The sequence below is a fragment of the Schistosoma mansoni genome, chromosome 2, assembly GCF_000237925.1.
Source record: "Schistosoma mansoni strain Puerto Rico chromosome 2, complete genome".
NCBI classification, from domain to species: domain Eukaryota; kingdom Metazoa; phylum Platyhelminthes; class Trematoda; order Strigeidida; family Schistosomatidae; genus Schistosoma; species Schistosoma mansoni.
The window spans coordinates 20,781,952-20,799,005 of record NC_031496.1 but is presented as its reverse complement, the minus strand read 5'-3'; the positions used below and the strand labels follow the sequence as shown (position 1 = coordinate 20,799,005).

Below are 17,054 nucleotides of genomic sequence, written 5' to 3'. Positions count from 1 at the left end.
TCATATATTACTATTACAAGTAGTATTCAAAGTACAGTTATAATAATTATTTTCTCATCGACTTTTACGATATCAATGAAAAGGGCGTGTTCCTTCTGTCAGACAGAATATAAAAACAAAGGAATAGAGTAACAAATTCTTTTTGTAAGAATAATATTATTTTTCAGTAAGTTGTAAAAAAGAAATTTTCAGTCGCTAGTCGTATACTTTTATGGTTAATGTAAGATTATATCATCAGAGTATTTTATTTCCTGTCAACAATATCTTAAGCATAAGCCTAAATATATTACTTGAATATAGTTAGCCATAAGTTGACTTATATAATAACAAAATTGTTATAGACATAAAATTATAGGTCTATAAACAATTCAACGGATCCATAAGTAAGTCGGGATAATAGAAAAAAAATTGATTAATAGGATCAAAAAAAATGTTAGAAAGATTTTCCTTTTCCTTATGTTACCATAGAAATTTCGGCTGGAAATAAATCTAAAACAATGATTTAAGATTGAAGAATAATGATTAAAAAATAATAATTTATCAGTATCACATCATTTATGAATTTGATTTTGTATACGTCAACATGAATAGGAAAAGATGGGTAGTGAAATTGCTCACAAAGGTTGTTACTTTTGTGTAATTACATTCAAGTGATATTATGGAATTTTGAACACTAACAGAGCTCATAGTTCACTAACAAGCCTTGATTAATTTATGCACTCGATTGAACTTATCAATTGAACGGAAACAAGAACTAAAAAAATTTATTGAACTTTGTTAGTAAAGGGATCAGCCTAGTGACTGAATAGATAAATTTTTCCATTGTGACGTTTTTAATGACTCTATGCAGTAAATTATTGATTATTCAGTGGTATATGGTATCCAGTTAAAATGTATACAAAATCTGACTAGAAATCACTGTAAAACAAACGTCAACCAACTTTAGACAAAATTTATTTATATCAGTTGTTTGTTTAGGAAAGATTCACACAACTAACAAAAATGAACTAAATTTTACATCATTGTACCAGTCAATGGTTGCCTGGACTCAAGAGCTAAATGGACAACGTGATGGTATTTAGAGCGAACGGTACTGGGTTCTATTTCCGGAGTGAACATCAACTCTGGGATACTAGATTCCACTGTTATCCACCATCCATTTCTGTTTATAATTTTTGGTTTCAAATCAAATAAAACGTATTCAGCTTCTCACTTCTGTTGAACTGTTGGTTCGTATGTGAGATTTAAACTAAAACAACATTTAAATTAATCAGAGGAGAATTCAATCGCCTATAATTTATTTGTGAACTTCAAGTTCTCGATCACCTTTTGTTTTTGAACAACAGTTTATAGTCTTCATCTAGTAGACTCCATAATTAAATAATGATATATCATTCAATGAGAAATAAAGGGTTTGAAATATCTAGTGTTTCACATCTGCAATATTCATAGTTCATGCCAAAAAAACAACCCATAAAAAATAAGTTTGCGAAAATACTAATATTTAAGTGAAACAATCTGAATGCTGATCATATTCGAAGATGAAAATGAGGGAACCATTTTAAGTTGATTATAAAACTATGTAACCTAGATCATTTTATCCATGTATCCAGTGCTCAGTATTCCTGTACACGTGTGAAAATTAATTACAGAAGGAGGTCGTAGGACATGTTAGATCCTTTAAAAAAATTAATATTTGACTGAACGTTTCGGAGTAACCAATATCTTTGAATCGCAACATTCCATATGCTTTTAAATCATTTAATTACTTATCATATCGAATTTCTCTAAATACTCAAGTGCATATATGCGTAGACTAAAATTAAATGACCTAATTATTTATCTTCATAGCCTACATCATACTGATGATGGCAAAATGAGAAATGATGACGTTTTTAGAAAAAAATTAATATAAAAATTTCGAGAATTCTTTAAAATTTGATTCTACTGGTAGCCGTTATCCATCCTTGCTTATATTGCTTGTGAATTAAGTAAATATCGAGGCCACCTGCACAGGATGCACATATACCGACAAGAGATTGATCAATTACAATCATATATAACAATGGGAAGATCCAGGTAAACAACACTAAGTAAATTTAAAAATTCAGTTCATTGCACAAGTAAGTGGCTATCAGGACTCAGTAGCTAAGTCGATGACGCGATGACATTTGAAACTAACGAGACTGGGTTTGAGTCCCAGAGCGAATATCAACTTTGAGATTCAAGTAAATCCAGCTGATGTATCTCAAATAAAATGAAACGTTCTTCCTATATTCCACTTCTAGCCACTATTTATCCTTGTTTATAAAGGTTACAACTTAAAGGAATATCGAAGCTATCCGCACAGAATGCACATATACCAACAAGAGACTGATCAATTACAATCCCAAATAACAATGAGAAGATACAACTAAACAAAATTAAATGGATTTATATCAAATAATAATAAAAACAATATAAATACCAAAAAAAAGAATTAAAACCGATCGAATATGAAATTGAAAACGTGACAAAATCTGTTTACTTTTTCTTTTCTTTACGATTTTTTTCACAGTTTCTAATTTTAGAAAGGAAAATCTGTCACTAATTAATGTTTTTTTTCTATTAAAGATAACTAGAAAAATAAATAAATAAACGGGAAAACGATGAACAAAAAGAAAACAATGTAAAATGAAAATCATGAGTTCATGTTTCAATTTTTTAACTAAATTTCTTAGATATATCTAACATAATTGGAATAAATGAATGAATGTTCCATATACATATATCCATGTCCATATATCCATCCATCCATATATCTCATATTTAAAAATGAATTATTAAATAAATCCAAAAATTATTTTATTTTTTTTTAAAAAGTTCAAATTTCAATTGTTTTGTTATGTCACATTTCTTTTGTTATAAATTTCAAAATTTTAAATTGTATTATATTTAATATTAATTAATTCATTATCAGAAGGGAGTTTTGTGGAGATTTAAGTAATTTTATATAGTTGAAATCATTCATCAATTGAAGCTAGACTACCATGGAAAACCTAGAAGCACTAGACGGCCATTTCTTCCTATTGTGCGCACTGCTAAGGAGTCCCACAATAGGACGAAACGGCCGTACAGTGCTTCCATGATGATCTAGCTTCAATGGACTCATGATTTGTAATTAATTAATTCAATCAAATTAAAGACAATTTTTAATTTCTAAAAGGGGGAAACAGTTTTAAATTTTAATTTATTTAAATAGTTATCAAGTAAATTATTTTTTTCTGATTCATTTATATAAATAAGATAAGTTGAAAAAAAATTTACAAATAAACCAACTCAATCCCTCAGTATTTATATTGGCTACCTGAATTTTCTCATTGATGTTTAACATTGTAATTGATCAATTACTGATTGCTACTTAATATCATTTTATAGAGTTGAGATCATGAGTCAATTGAAGCTAGACCACCATGCTCACTAGTGACTGGCTCCATGAGGTATTTCCCAGAGTTCTATTGAGAAGCAGTAACCAGTGGAGTCCAACGAGGTCTCTTGGGAGATAGTAACTCACTGAAGACAATTGGTGAATGGTTGCTCAATTTCGTGGATTGGTTGAAGTTAGACATTAACACCGTTGGATGACGGCTCAGTGGTCTATCGGTTAAGTGTTCTGGTGCGAGACTGATAGGTCCTGTGTTCGAATCTCGCGAGTGCGGGATCGTGGATGCGCACTGCTGAGGAGTCCCACAATAGGACGAAACAGCCGTCCAGTGCTTCCAGGTTTTTCATGATGGTCTAGCTTCAATTGACTCATGATTTCAACTACATAAAATTACTAAAATCTCCACAAAACCCCTTCTGATAATATCATCTTAGTTTATAAATCAACTCAATGTATTACTTTTATGAAATACAATATTTAATATATTGTTGTGTCGTGCTTCACTAATCGTTCACCTCGATAACCGTTATAATACAAATCTTAACGGTGCGTAAAATCAGAAGGCAAAGAGAAGCGGCAACTACAGTTTATTGTCAAATAACTCAGGTCAGAAAGCTATAATCACATTAGAAAATATCAGCGAGCGAAGCAAAAATGACACACATTGGAGATGGCACGTAAGCTAACTTGCTTCAATCAAACGTTAATCAATATTTATAGGCAGTTAAAAATACATAACAGGCATATGATTAACAAGATAAAAAGTGTACACACATACGCTCATATCAAAAATAGTCAGGGTTAATAAGTGAATAATTAACAAGGTCAAAACATGACTTATGATGGATAGATAAATTGGCTTCTCCAGAAGCTAAAATAAGGTATATGGGCTTAACATATCAACTGACACTACAATATGTGGACAAACACTAACTGATTAAATCTGTGATTTGGTTAATTTCTTAATGTACATTCATTGGATTAGTTTTTTTTTAATTTTCAACTCAAGCTTATTCTAGCTGACTTGATATATCAGTGAATCGTTTTTAATTATTCTCACGGTTTAATAAACCATTTACATAACCTATGATAATTGTTTTATAACTGTGACGAAAAAATTTCTGATAATTAATATTAGTATATTACTGATGTAGTGTGGTCTACTTATATCCTCATAAGTAGTATATGGTGATGGTCAGACATAGAACGTATTTTGGCAGAAGACCGATAAGGAAAGGACTGAAATAAAGCGCAATCGGTACGAAAATGCATGAACAATGAAATCAGAGAAGATGTATTGATATTTACAGAAGGAACAGTGAAGATTGAGATAATTGGTTGTTAATTTGCAAATTAACTGTTCATTGTATGGTTATCAGAATTTAGTGAGATAGTCTGTAATTTGTACTTAAGTGCATTCGATTGCCCCAACCCGTGTTTTGTTCACTACACTGAAAATTTCTAAATATATAGTTATTAATAAACATTATTGATGTGAATACTATTCACTTAATATTTTTAGTTGTTGTCCATTTTGTTGCTTAGTTACACTAAGGTACGTCAATCGAAAATTGTCCTTAAATTATCTTTAATGTTATTGATAACCATTTGAAGTTTCATTGTCCGAAAAAACGCTTGTTAGTAAATTGAAGAGAGATTTATTCAAATTCTTTGATTGATAGATGCTGTCCTGTAGTAAATAACACCAAATTACTATTAAACTTGTTCAGAATGTAAGGTAAAATGAAACAACTGACATAGTAAAGCATTGAACAATGAGAAAGAAATAGAGCTGTAGTTGTAAACGACCTAATTTAAAGCGGTTCATAAAAAGATGACTTATTTCAATGATTAAACTATGTTATCACATGATGAATATTTATCTCTGCATAAAACTATCAATCAAATAGTTGTAAAGCAACGAATGATTTGGTGTTTAAACATCAACCTCTACAGTTTATATAAACAAGAGTAAATATTCTATTTTACTATTGTGCAATAATAAATGAATTATTCATTAGATACATACACTTATTCTACATAAAGGGATATTTATACAGTTCAATCTAACTTTATAAAGACTGGATTAAAAAAAATTAAAGTTCATCATCAATTATGGAAGTCCGAGATTATCTAAAATAGCAGCATGACCTCTAAATCTCTTTTTAACAAACTTTTATAATAATTTGCCTGAAATTAAGCAGTATCAGGCATAACAAGCATTTAATTATCTAAAGTCACGATATTTGTTCCCTTGTTTGGCCTCATAGATTCAGGTTTGATAATATTTAAGACTATTCCTTTTAGTATAAACGGTAAATATCTCATTCGTTTCAGGAATGTTTACATATTTCACAAAACAGTCAAATGGGCGCAATTTTATTTTTCTTATACATTTTAAAGCTAAGTAACATCGACAACGTAAGTTTATCATAGGTCGATATCTGAAACAGAGGATATTTATTTCTGAAATAGTCGTTTTACATTTGCTTCCCCCCCCAACTATAAGCTTAAATTAAACGCAACAAATATCACTGGTCTGACTGTTACTCAACACAAATAAGTATCTATTCTGATCTGCGTGCCTAATATATATACATGAAGTTGTTACAACTTAAATGTCTGTCTTTTTTATGTTCATTTAACAATTTACTTGCTTCCATGAAGTAAATTACACTTCACTTATAACTAATAAAATTCAAAATAGCATTTATGAACATAATATTCTTTGAATGAATGTAAAGAATAGCTAAAAAAATATAAGAAACTATATTCTTGGACAGTTAATAGACACTAGATATCAAATTGACTAGATATATCCAATCTGCCTTGTACCAAAAGATTTCTTTACTGAAAAATATGTGCTTTCAGAAAATAAATTTTATACATCAATGTCATATGTTCAATCATATTACAAAACATTTCTTATAAGCTCAAAACATAATATCATTAATAGTGAAAACGTTCATAGAACACACAACAAAGTCAATCAAAGGAATAACTTTGATAAATCTCCACCAAATATCATAAAAATTAGAAGTACATGAACTTGATCTTCATTTAATCCTTTCATAACTACAAATCTCTATATACACAGTAACCTAACCAAGTTTGTTTTGCTTACCATGTGCGCTACGGATTCGAATCCATGGATGTGTGCTGGTAAGGTGTCCCATACTAAGATGAAACAGTCGTCCAGTGCATCCAGGTTTTCCATAGTGGTCTAGCTTTAATCGACTCATGAATTCAACTATTAAATTACTATAATGTCCACAAAAACCCCTTTCTGATAAAAATACACTTCATTTTTTCATTAGGATAATAAAGATTAACATATTAATATGAGCAATTTAAAATGAAAAATTTTTATTATATGAAACAAATATAATCATGCTGTTCAGTGTAACTGATTTAATTTATACATATTCAATTGTAGGTTATCTAAATTTCATTATACAATTTAACAACATATACTTCAGAAGGGGGTTTTGTGGAGATTTTAGTAATTTTATGTAGTTGAAATCATGAATCAATTGAAGCTAGATCACCATCGAAAACCTGGAAGCACTGGACAGCCGTTTCGTCCTATTTCGGTGCATCTCAGCAGTGCACATGCACGATCCCGCTTCGCGAGATTCGAACACAGGACTATCAGTTTCGCGCGCGAGCGCTTAACCACTAGACCACTGAGCTGGTATCCAAAGGTGTTAATGTCTAACTCTAATCAATCCACGAAGTTGGGCAACCATTCATCAATGTCTTCAGTGAGTTGATATCTCCCAACAGACCCCGTTGAACTCCACTGGTCACTGCTTCTCACTGGAACTCCAGGAAATACCTCATGGTCTGGCGGTTAAGCGCTCGCGCGCGAGATTGATAGGTCTTGGGTTCGAACCTCGCGAGGCGGGATCGTGGATGCGCACTTCTGAGGAGTCCCAGAATAGGAAGAAACGGCCATCTAGTGCTTCCAGGTTTTCCATGGTTGTCTAGCTTCGATTGACTCGTTATTTGTACTAATATAAAGTATATTTCAGTTAAATAAATTACAACTAAATCAAGGTAGACCTTCAATTGAATTATTTATAGGTACTAGTTCTCATTCACATAGCTTTTTGTTATAAATGAATATGAATTAAGGAATTACTGAAATGATACCACTGTTTATTATTATATGCATTCATTTACGGTTGAACTGTGAACATTTAATTTACTAATATACATTTATTTTATGTTATTCATCTTCTTCATGATTATTGGTTCCTCAGACAAGTTAACGTTTTTTTTATTCTTCATAATAAGTGGAAAATGTTTCTAGATTAGTGATTCGGTCAATTTTAGATTAACTGTAAGAAATGATCATATCTCAGGGGTTATTATGTAAGTCATCTGATATAAACTTAATATGCTAGTACACACTTGATACGAAGCGTAACTGAACCCAGGAACTTTAGACCACAGGGAAGGAAGCACTGTATTTTAAATTCCTAAATCGAAATCCCATGGTTAGCTTAACCAGTGATATTAGAATTCATTGTTCAACACTTTTTAAAAGTTCTCAAGATGACATCTGATCTCCATAAATTTACTAACATTTTAGCGAGACTATCATTTGTGGACGAATCAATCAGATTTAAGATAACAAGCCTTGCATTTTGGAGTAAAATTCTTTCATCCATATAACTAAATAGCATTTTAGCATTATGGATGATTTTTAACCCTAACACCTAATTGTAAGTTCTAATCCTAACTCCTCACACTAATTTATACCCTCGTTTAAGCCTGATAAATAGATGGACATTCTCTACATCACTTAAGGATCGCTCAAAAGTCATCCATAAATTATAATCTCACCAACACTTTCATAAAGACAATGACCGTTCATTGTTTCTAGCTACACTCATGATCTAAGCGGGATATATTAAGTTGAAGTTTATTTCTAAGATGTAAAACCTTAAAACATAAGTACTTTTTACTTTTATAGATGCACTGAATGCTGTAGATATAGATAGATAGATAGATGTATATATATATATATATATATATATATATATATATATATATAAGAATTATTTAACAGATTCAATCTCCAAAATGATAGGAAGGACAATAGACTGACAATGTATGATGGTCATGTAATGTTGTGGATTGATCAAGATTAGACATTCACACTATAGAATATCGACTCAATAGTTTAGAGATTAAGGATTCATGGGCAAGATCGAAGGTCTTGGGTTCAATTTCGAAATAAAAATTAAAGTACCTTGATTATATCATATGGATAAAAAGTATTTGATTCTTTAAATTTTATTATATATGAAAATAATATTAATAACAATAATCGGCATCCACTTACTTGAGTTAATGCATTTGGATGATCTGATCGAAAAAATGGTACCATACAAGATTTTCTAATATATTCACGTGATTTTTGAGAATAATTTAAAAATTTTATAAAAAATTGTTTATTTTTTAAATGATGAAATAGTTCTATTTTCTTATTATTTAATCTTGATTTTGGGGATTTTGTTACTCCTTCTGTTGTTATGTTTGTTTTATTGTCAATATCATTTAAATTGACTGGATCACTTTTTGTTTTTTCATTTGTACAATTAACTTTATTATTATTATTCATAGAAGTATCATAATCACTCATTTTTGTATGGAACGGTGGAAGTAGGATACGTTTACGTCGACGACCATGTGAATGTACTGGATTTACAGTTGGATCATTATCAACTGGTTCATTATTATTATTATTTGTTAATTGATTCATTTGTTCTATTTGTTTATTCATATTATGATTATTATTATTATTATTAAATAATGAAGCAGAACAAAATCGTTCACAACTTGTTCTACATGTACGTGAATAAATCACACGAAATATATCAGCTAAATAATCACCAATATTAGAAAGATATAAAAACATTAAAGGTATACCAATTAATGCATAAATAATTGTCATAAATTTGCCTAAATTTGTTTTTGGAGTAGCATGACCATAACCTAAACAAGAAAAAAATTAGAATAAAAAATATAATAAGATTTATATGTAATGAAATAAGTAATACTCATAAATAAATGTCAAAAATGATAAACAATATTAAGAAAAATGAGAATAACTAAATGATTTATATTCATTTAATATTGCTTGTATGGATCTTCACATTGATGTTTCGGGAGTGAACATCAACTCTGACGAGCCCCAATTGGGACGAAACGCGCGTCATGGATTTCACTGTTAGTCACTATCCATCTTTGTTTAAATGATTTATAGGTTAATTATAGTTAAGTATATGAGTAATTTGGGTAAAATTTTAATCTAAAGCAAAGTATATATTTACTCTTTGTAATGTGCATAGAAACAGCAACTACTCTTTGTATAAGTCGTAAGTTGTAATAAGTCGTATTTAAACGTTGACAGCAAATATTTGGTAAAACTAAAGCACAGAGCACGTAAAATAAAACTACGAAATATATTTTACTAATCAAGTGAATATTTAAAAATACATAGAAATATCAGAATCCTATAACCAGTTTCATACAGGATATCTCATGTTACAGTAGGTACTGTTGGTGAAAGTTAACGCATCTACCAGTTCACCTGCTCTTGTGGAGCAAGGTACATCGGCCGTAGCCAGCGCTCCCTTTCAATTCGGATACGAGAACATATCCCAGTTTGGTTCTACAAGGGTGAAAGGAAAGCAGTTAGGAGTTCTATACTTGAACACCTAATCGGCTTTATTCATTCTACGGATCCGCAGTCTGATTTTAAGGTTATTTATATGATTCATTCAAATCTATTTGGATTTCCTCGTATCCAACTCCGAAAAGTAGCCGAATCTCTTACCACGTCTTATCGTTATCGTTACCATGGCCTTAATATTATTATTATTATCGTTCTATTATTATTACCATTATTATTATTACAACATAGACCACCGAAATGCACCGAAATCAAAATACAGCAGACCGATATAAACATGCCACTGGCACAACTATAATGAAAACTGTTTGTCATAACTTTCAGCAAGAAGTAGTCTTCATTAACTAACCAGTGAGTAGCGGTCAACGTCACGCTTGTCTAGTCTTCTTAGTGTTGATCGAGTTGCGTCTATCAAGTCACGCTCTAGCAATTAGATTTAGTGACTCGAGATTGTATGCACTATGTAAAACGTAGGCTGCTCATTATTTTATTCATGAATACTCATCATATCACCTTTTTTATTTTACACCTCTATGACCTTTAGTGACCTTTAATTTTGTAACAAAAACATTTTATTCATTTTAATCATTTTATTATATTCACTAAACCTATTGTTATTGCCCGTATTACGTAATCTAGTATTATAATCTTGGTTATTCGTGTTCACATTTCCTCATGGAGCTAGTACTTTAACAAAACATTTTCATATATATACGATTGTACAGCTTGTTAATAAATTTGTTGAAAAGAGATCCCTTCGCTGAACCTCGTGTTTTTAAAAAATTCAGAATACGTTTACGATAAACGCATAAACCAATCAATAATATATACTGAGCAAACTAAAGTAATTGGACGATTAGTATGGTGCTTCAGTGGATAACTTCCAATTATTTGTCCTTTAGTATGGCTTTAGTTGAGATATACTTGATCATGATACATACCATGACTAAGTTGGTTTAAAATAAATCAAGTATTTGAGTTTATCAGTAGGAGTATCTATTTAAAGCATGTAAACAATAATAAACCACAATTTGTTTAACCAGAGAACCCTCCACTTTGAATAAATACGTTTGGAACTTTAAGTAATGATCAGAAATCCCGGGGGTAAGGGATGAAATAAGTGAAAATAATTATAATCAAAGAATTTTCTAAATAAAGAAAATGAACAAGAAGTGTTTTATTATCTTTAAATGAACAATGATATTTGATAAAAAGCAAAATTAAAACCAATACTAAAGAATAGCAAAAATTCACTGACTTGTAAATAACCGAGTATCGACAATAAATGAAAAACTATAAGAGCACATGAACAATTTAAGGTAAAAACAGGGTCATTCCGATACCTATTTCATTGTATTGTATTGTAGTAAACGAGACCACAAGTTGGGACAATCGAATGTATTTTAATACAATATTACAGAACATCTTACTAAAATCTGAGAGCCATATAACAAATACTTTATTAGTAAAATGTCAATCAACTGTCTCAAACTTGACTGTTCCTTTTGAAAATATCAGTCAGTGGTCTCAAACTTCATTGTTCCTACATTTCCATACCTATTGCTTTCTGTGTCCATTCTCTCCTTCTTGATCTTCTTGAAATTTTGCTGCTAGACATTCTATTCTTGACTATCATTATATGCTATTTATGTCGATATAAGTAGCATACACCACAGTATTATTTACAAAGTAGCTTTACATCTACTGACATAATTTCATGAACAACGAAAAAATACAATACATTGAGATGGTAGAGAAGATTTATAGCTCAGGTGGATGGTTTAGATGGAGTTTTAATCTCAGAGCTGGATAGTTTGGTCAGAGAACAAAACTCCATTTAAGTAATTCCATTATTTTCCGGTGAAATAAAAAGGATAATTTATTTTTTTGTTGTGGTTTTGTTAGTTCACTTATGGGCCCCTTAATTTTTGTTATCCATTATAATATACAATGAAAATTTTTAATTATTTCCTTTATTTAATTTTCAAAAATCAATTGAATTTACCGATGACAAATCTTAAACAGTTAAAGAATTACCTTTATCTGTTAACTAATTAAAATGATAATATAGAGATAAGTTTCTTTTCTTATTTAGACACCTATATATATATTTTAGATGTTGCTAGGGGAAAGTTGAATATTCACTTTATCTATTTATTTCATTATTAATAAATGGATACATTTTATTACTTATTTAACATTATTGTAGATAGAAAGTATCTTTTCATAGTTTTTTTATATTTTAAACAAATTATGAACTATATTATGTATAGTTGAAATCATGAGTCAATTGAAGCTAGACCACTGTGGAAAACCTGGAAGCACTGAACGGTCGTTTCGTCCTATTGTGGGACTCCTCAGCAGTTCGCATCCACAATACCGCCTCGCGAGATTTGAACCCAGGACCTACCAATCTTGCGTATTTAAAGTTATTGATTAAACACAAAAAGTGATGTTTCTACAATTCATTTTTATGTTTTATACTACTCAATTAGTTTGTAGCTTTTTATAGAAGTAATTTAAGCTGTTTTAATTTCATAAAACATATTCTAACATATATATTCAGTAGTAGTAATCAAAGATATCTAATTAAACTGTTTATTTTGGCGGCAGTTCAAAAGAATCTGAATTGGTAAAAAAGGGTTTATGTTAGTTGACTGTTTTTAAATACCGTAAATGATTAAGTATGTTCTTTACATTTTCAGTGTATATCTAATCTGTAAATTGAATACAAAAAATATCAGATATTAGTATAAATATATAGAATAGACTGTAAAAGCCTTAAAACTAATACGATGAAATTGTCTAGTTATAATTTCACCAGAACGTGCACCTTAGAACTGAACGCCTAATTTGTATATTGTGCTGTGCAAGTAACAAACAAGGATTTCAATCTCTTAAGCACAAGATTTTCTGAGAAAAAAAAATATATATATAGGTGAAATCATGAGTCAATTGAAGCTAGACCACCATCAAAAACCTGGAAGCACTGGACGGCCGTTTCGTCCTATTGTGGGACTCCTCAGCAGTGCGCATCCACGATCCCGCCTCGCGAGATATATATATGTCAATTAAGTATAAATCATGATATCTTTTACAGTAAGTTCTATACAGTTGATTAGTAATCTATAAATAATTACTGTTTCTTGTTATACCTATCAAGTGAAATGCTTTATTTATAGTTTAATGCTAGTCAATAAATGATACATGGCTTTTATAATGTTAAATAAAGATAAGTTATTGCTAGAAAGAAATTCATTTTCAACTGTAGTCAAAAGATATGATGTCCGATGAATCATATCCAATTAATTATCAGGGGCTAGACATAAAGAAAAACTGAAATATTCTATTGTCTATATTCTAGTAAATATTCAATGTTTATCATATACTGTGTTATTATGTATCACAGTTAATATCATAAATAGGTGAACAATTAGATTGTAACCAAAGTGATATTTAGATAAAAGGCTATAACTGGTATTTTGCTGACTTGAACTAACAGCCTGAATACCATTTAAATATATTTCTATTTAAAGTGAATTAGTCCGTGGTGTAAAACAGGTATATGTTGCTACAAATTATCTTTAATCATATCTTTTATAGCCTTTTGGATTCAATTTTCAGTAAATTTATCTCATATTGTTTGATGTAAGCACACACTGTTTGTTAACTTTATATGCAAGATAGTTAACATCTTATTGACTTCCAAGTGTATACAGTATTCAAGCTTAGTCTTATTAACTAATTTTATTCGTAAGCTTATTTACATTCTCGTTACTACCTACTAGTAAAGGAGTTAGTCATGTGATGTGCTTCTAAGAATTATTCATCTGCGGAGGTTGAAAAAATACACAATCTTTCACACGGCATATATTGTCTTTGAGATTTCAAGGAAACAACTCGTACTCAATCATGTCATGACCACCAGTTATTAAAAAAGTTCGACTCCTGCAATTGTAGAGTAGTTCTTAGACAATTTTTTGACCAAATTTGAACGCCTAGGCAGTATTATAAATCTACACAAACTATGACAACCTTATTAAAAAACTCACTTAGCGCTTTAAGAAATTACAAGTGTATTATTACAAACAACCTTATTTACTTCACCACATACCTTTATTCCCTTTTGTTTGCATCTAGTTTATTATCTTTCCCCATATTTTAATACTGAAATCACTTAATGAATTATCCTTGTTTTAACTAAGTCATTGCTTTTAAAGGATTTTTAAATATGTAATATCGAATGTATTTAGAATCCAGACAATCATGTACCAGATCATATAACAGATAGGTCTAATTGACACTGTAGAAAATCGAATTATTGCTGTACACTATATATCACGCGTGTATTGAAGGCTCTAAGGAGTGGTTTTTATGAGAGAAAATGATAAGCCATCAAGAATCGAGTAAATGCTTACTAACTTTGGTTTATTTGTTGCTAGATTTGAATTTTTCACCAAAATTAAGACTGAGACGGGAAGAGATGTTTATATCTCTCTCCTTAGGTTTTGGTCAATTAAATCAGAAGGTGACCGAATATTTATTATGATTCCATTCTGAATACTGTTTGCCAACATAGTTCTTTCGATTATAACAATTGCCATCCATTTCATTGAGCTAATCTTTCAAAAGATCAAAATAATATCTAATTTTAAATATTAGACAGAATAATATAGGAACATATTGGGTAGCTATTATTTGAAGAGTGATATACTTACGCAAACAACTTTGTTTTATATTGATGAAGCTAAATAAAATCACAAAACCGATGTTCTTATATTCGAAGATGCATAATGAAAAAATGAAGTAATGACCTGATACGCAAGCAAGTAAATTTATTTTAATAATTGTATTAGTATACATATCTGACGTTATGATTAATTTAATAAAACCATCTGTTCATTAGTTTGATAGGTTAATATAACGACATCATTTTTCTTATCCAAACAATTCAACTTAGTTTGTTCATAGTTTTCTATGTTGCCCTTTATTCAAATTATCCATATTTTCAAAGTAAAAGCATTAAATCTTTCGTTAAAATAAAAAGAGGATAGAACTAAACTTCTTCCTTATTGATTTAATGTTATTATTCAAATAAGACTGTTGTCATTCGAGTTTCTTCTGAACTGGACGCAATAAATTATTTATGTTGTAGGAAATCGCCTTGACACCATAACAGAAAGAGAGAACTGATGGGAGATAAAGATTTATTTAACACGAAAAGTAGATTAAAATCTTGTTTTAAAACATCAATTTTTATAGGTTTTCTACATCGGATAATACCTGAGCTCTAAATAACTTCATCTGAATAGCGCTTACTATCAATTGGTTAATCACTTACTGTATGAACAAAATGTGAAAATATATTAAAATTATTATTCTACATCTAGTACATATAACTGATTGATTGAATTCAGTTCTACCCAACACCTGAAGAAATAGAAATTCGCACCCGCAATAATGTTCATTAAATTTGTTAAAGGAGGTTTTGTCAAAGTCCTATATTAACTTGTAAACTTTTGGAAGCTAGAGAGCCCTTGGCGTCTACTTTATCCACTTTGATATAACTCAGTAATGTAAACTCACGACCACATAAAAAATCAATCCTAAAACTATCAATTCTCACTTCTATTTTACTATTTTCAGAATGATGATACAGAGTCCACTTATCTAAACCTTCAACTTCAGTAGATTTGGATAAAACCAGATCTATATTTAATTGAGTTTAATAACTGACACTATTCAAAACATCGGGAATTATTTCCGAAGTAATTTACCAATGAAATAATAATTATTATTTACTTGGTTCAGTTTAAAAATAGTATTCATCACAGCCTGGCATTATCTACAGAACGACAAAAAACAAAGCACACCTGAACGATGATTTCTTCCCAGTACGAAACTTTATAGTCATATGTACCTACGAACCCTTCAAAGAATAATCATAGGATGCCCAGTCCTCTCGGTTAACACCATAATTTAAATATCCAGGTAGTACTGAATTCAAATCTTGATGATTTTAGCAGTTCAGGAAATAGAGTAACTGTATTATCAGTGTATGAATTAGTATCTTTAAAGCAAGAAATAAAGTCCAGAAATTTAATCTCTCAATGAAATCAGTTTGATTGTTTTTTCAAACGAAGTGATGAAGTAACATTTAGAAATATTCAAAATACTGGTGGACATGAATAGTCACTGAAATCTAGGAATTTCATCTAAAAACCTAACAGCAAACTGATGATGTATCAGAATGAAGAAATTTAAATTCATGGATCGGTTTTTGAACACTAAACATTGTTAATCACTTTTTCATATTAAGAAAATGCACACTTATCAAAAACTGAACTGTTTTGTATCAGCCATGGTGTTTATTCTGTTGACATAACTATGAAGGAAAGAGTCTCTTTTAAGTTAAGTATGGTGAACAGTATACCAAATCATACTGTGGTGTGGGTTACTGATATTCACATGAGTAGTAGATGGTGATGGTCGGGCATTGGATGTATTTCACTAGAAGATCGATAAGGAGAGAACGGGAATGGCACTCAATTGGTATAAAAATGCATGAACAATTACAATTAGAGACTATTGACGGATATTTGCAAAAGAAACAGTCAAATTGAGACAATTGTTTGTTGTTTTGCAAATTAACTTTTCACTAAAGAGAAAAAGCAAATATCAGGTTAAGAGACTGATCTAACAAACCATCATTAGATAACGAGATATTTTACTAATCATCTATCTTCATTCCATTAATCTATAACAGTTGATTCATTCATTATCTGGTTTTGTATTGAATAATATTCGTCTTTGCTGATAAAATTGATTCTCAACTACTTTCAAACTTACCAATACATCTTGCTTGGATAAATTCACTACTTATATTACTACTTATAACGTCTATTTTTTTATACGGAAATACCT

At 30.1% G+C, this 17,054-nt stretch overlaps 1 protein-coding gene across 1 annotated transcript; it reads right to left on the bottom strand.

The window, feature by feature from the left end:
* Positions 1 to 8,675: 8,675 nt before the first annotated feature.
* On the bottom strand, positions 8,676 to 9,389 carry Smp_046650 (hypothetical protein; the record flags this gene model as incomplete). Its single annotated transcript, XM_018796044.1, has 1 exon — positions 8,676 to 9,389. One exon carries the CDS (start codon positions 9,387 to 9,389, stop codon positions 8,676 to 8,678), a length of 714 nt encoding a protein of 237 aa, XP_018650295.1.
* Between the last annotated feature and the right edge of the window lie 7,665 nt (positions 9,390 to 17,054).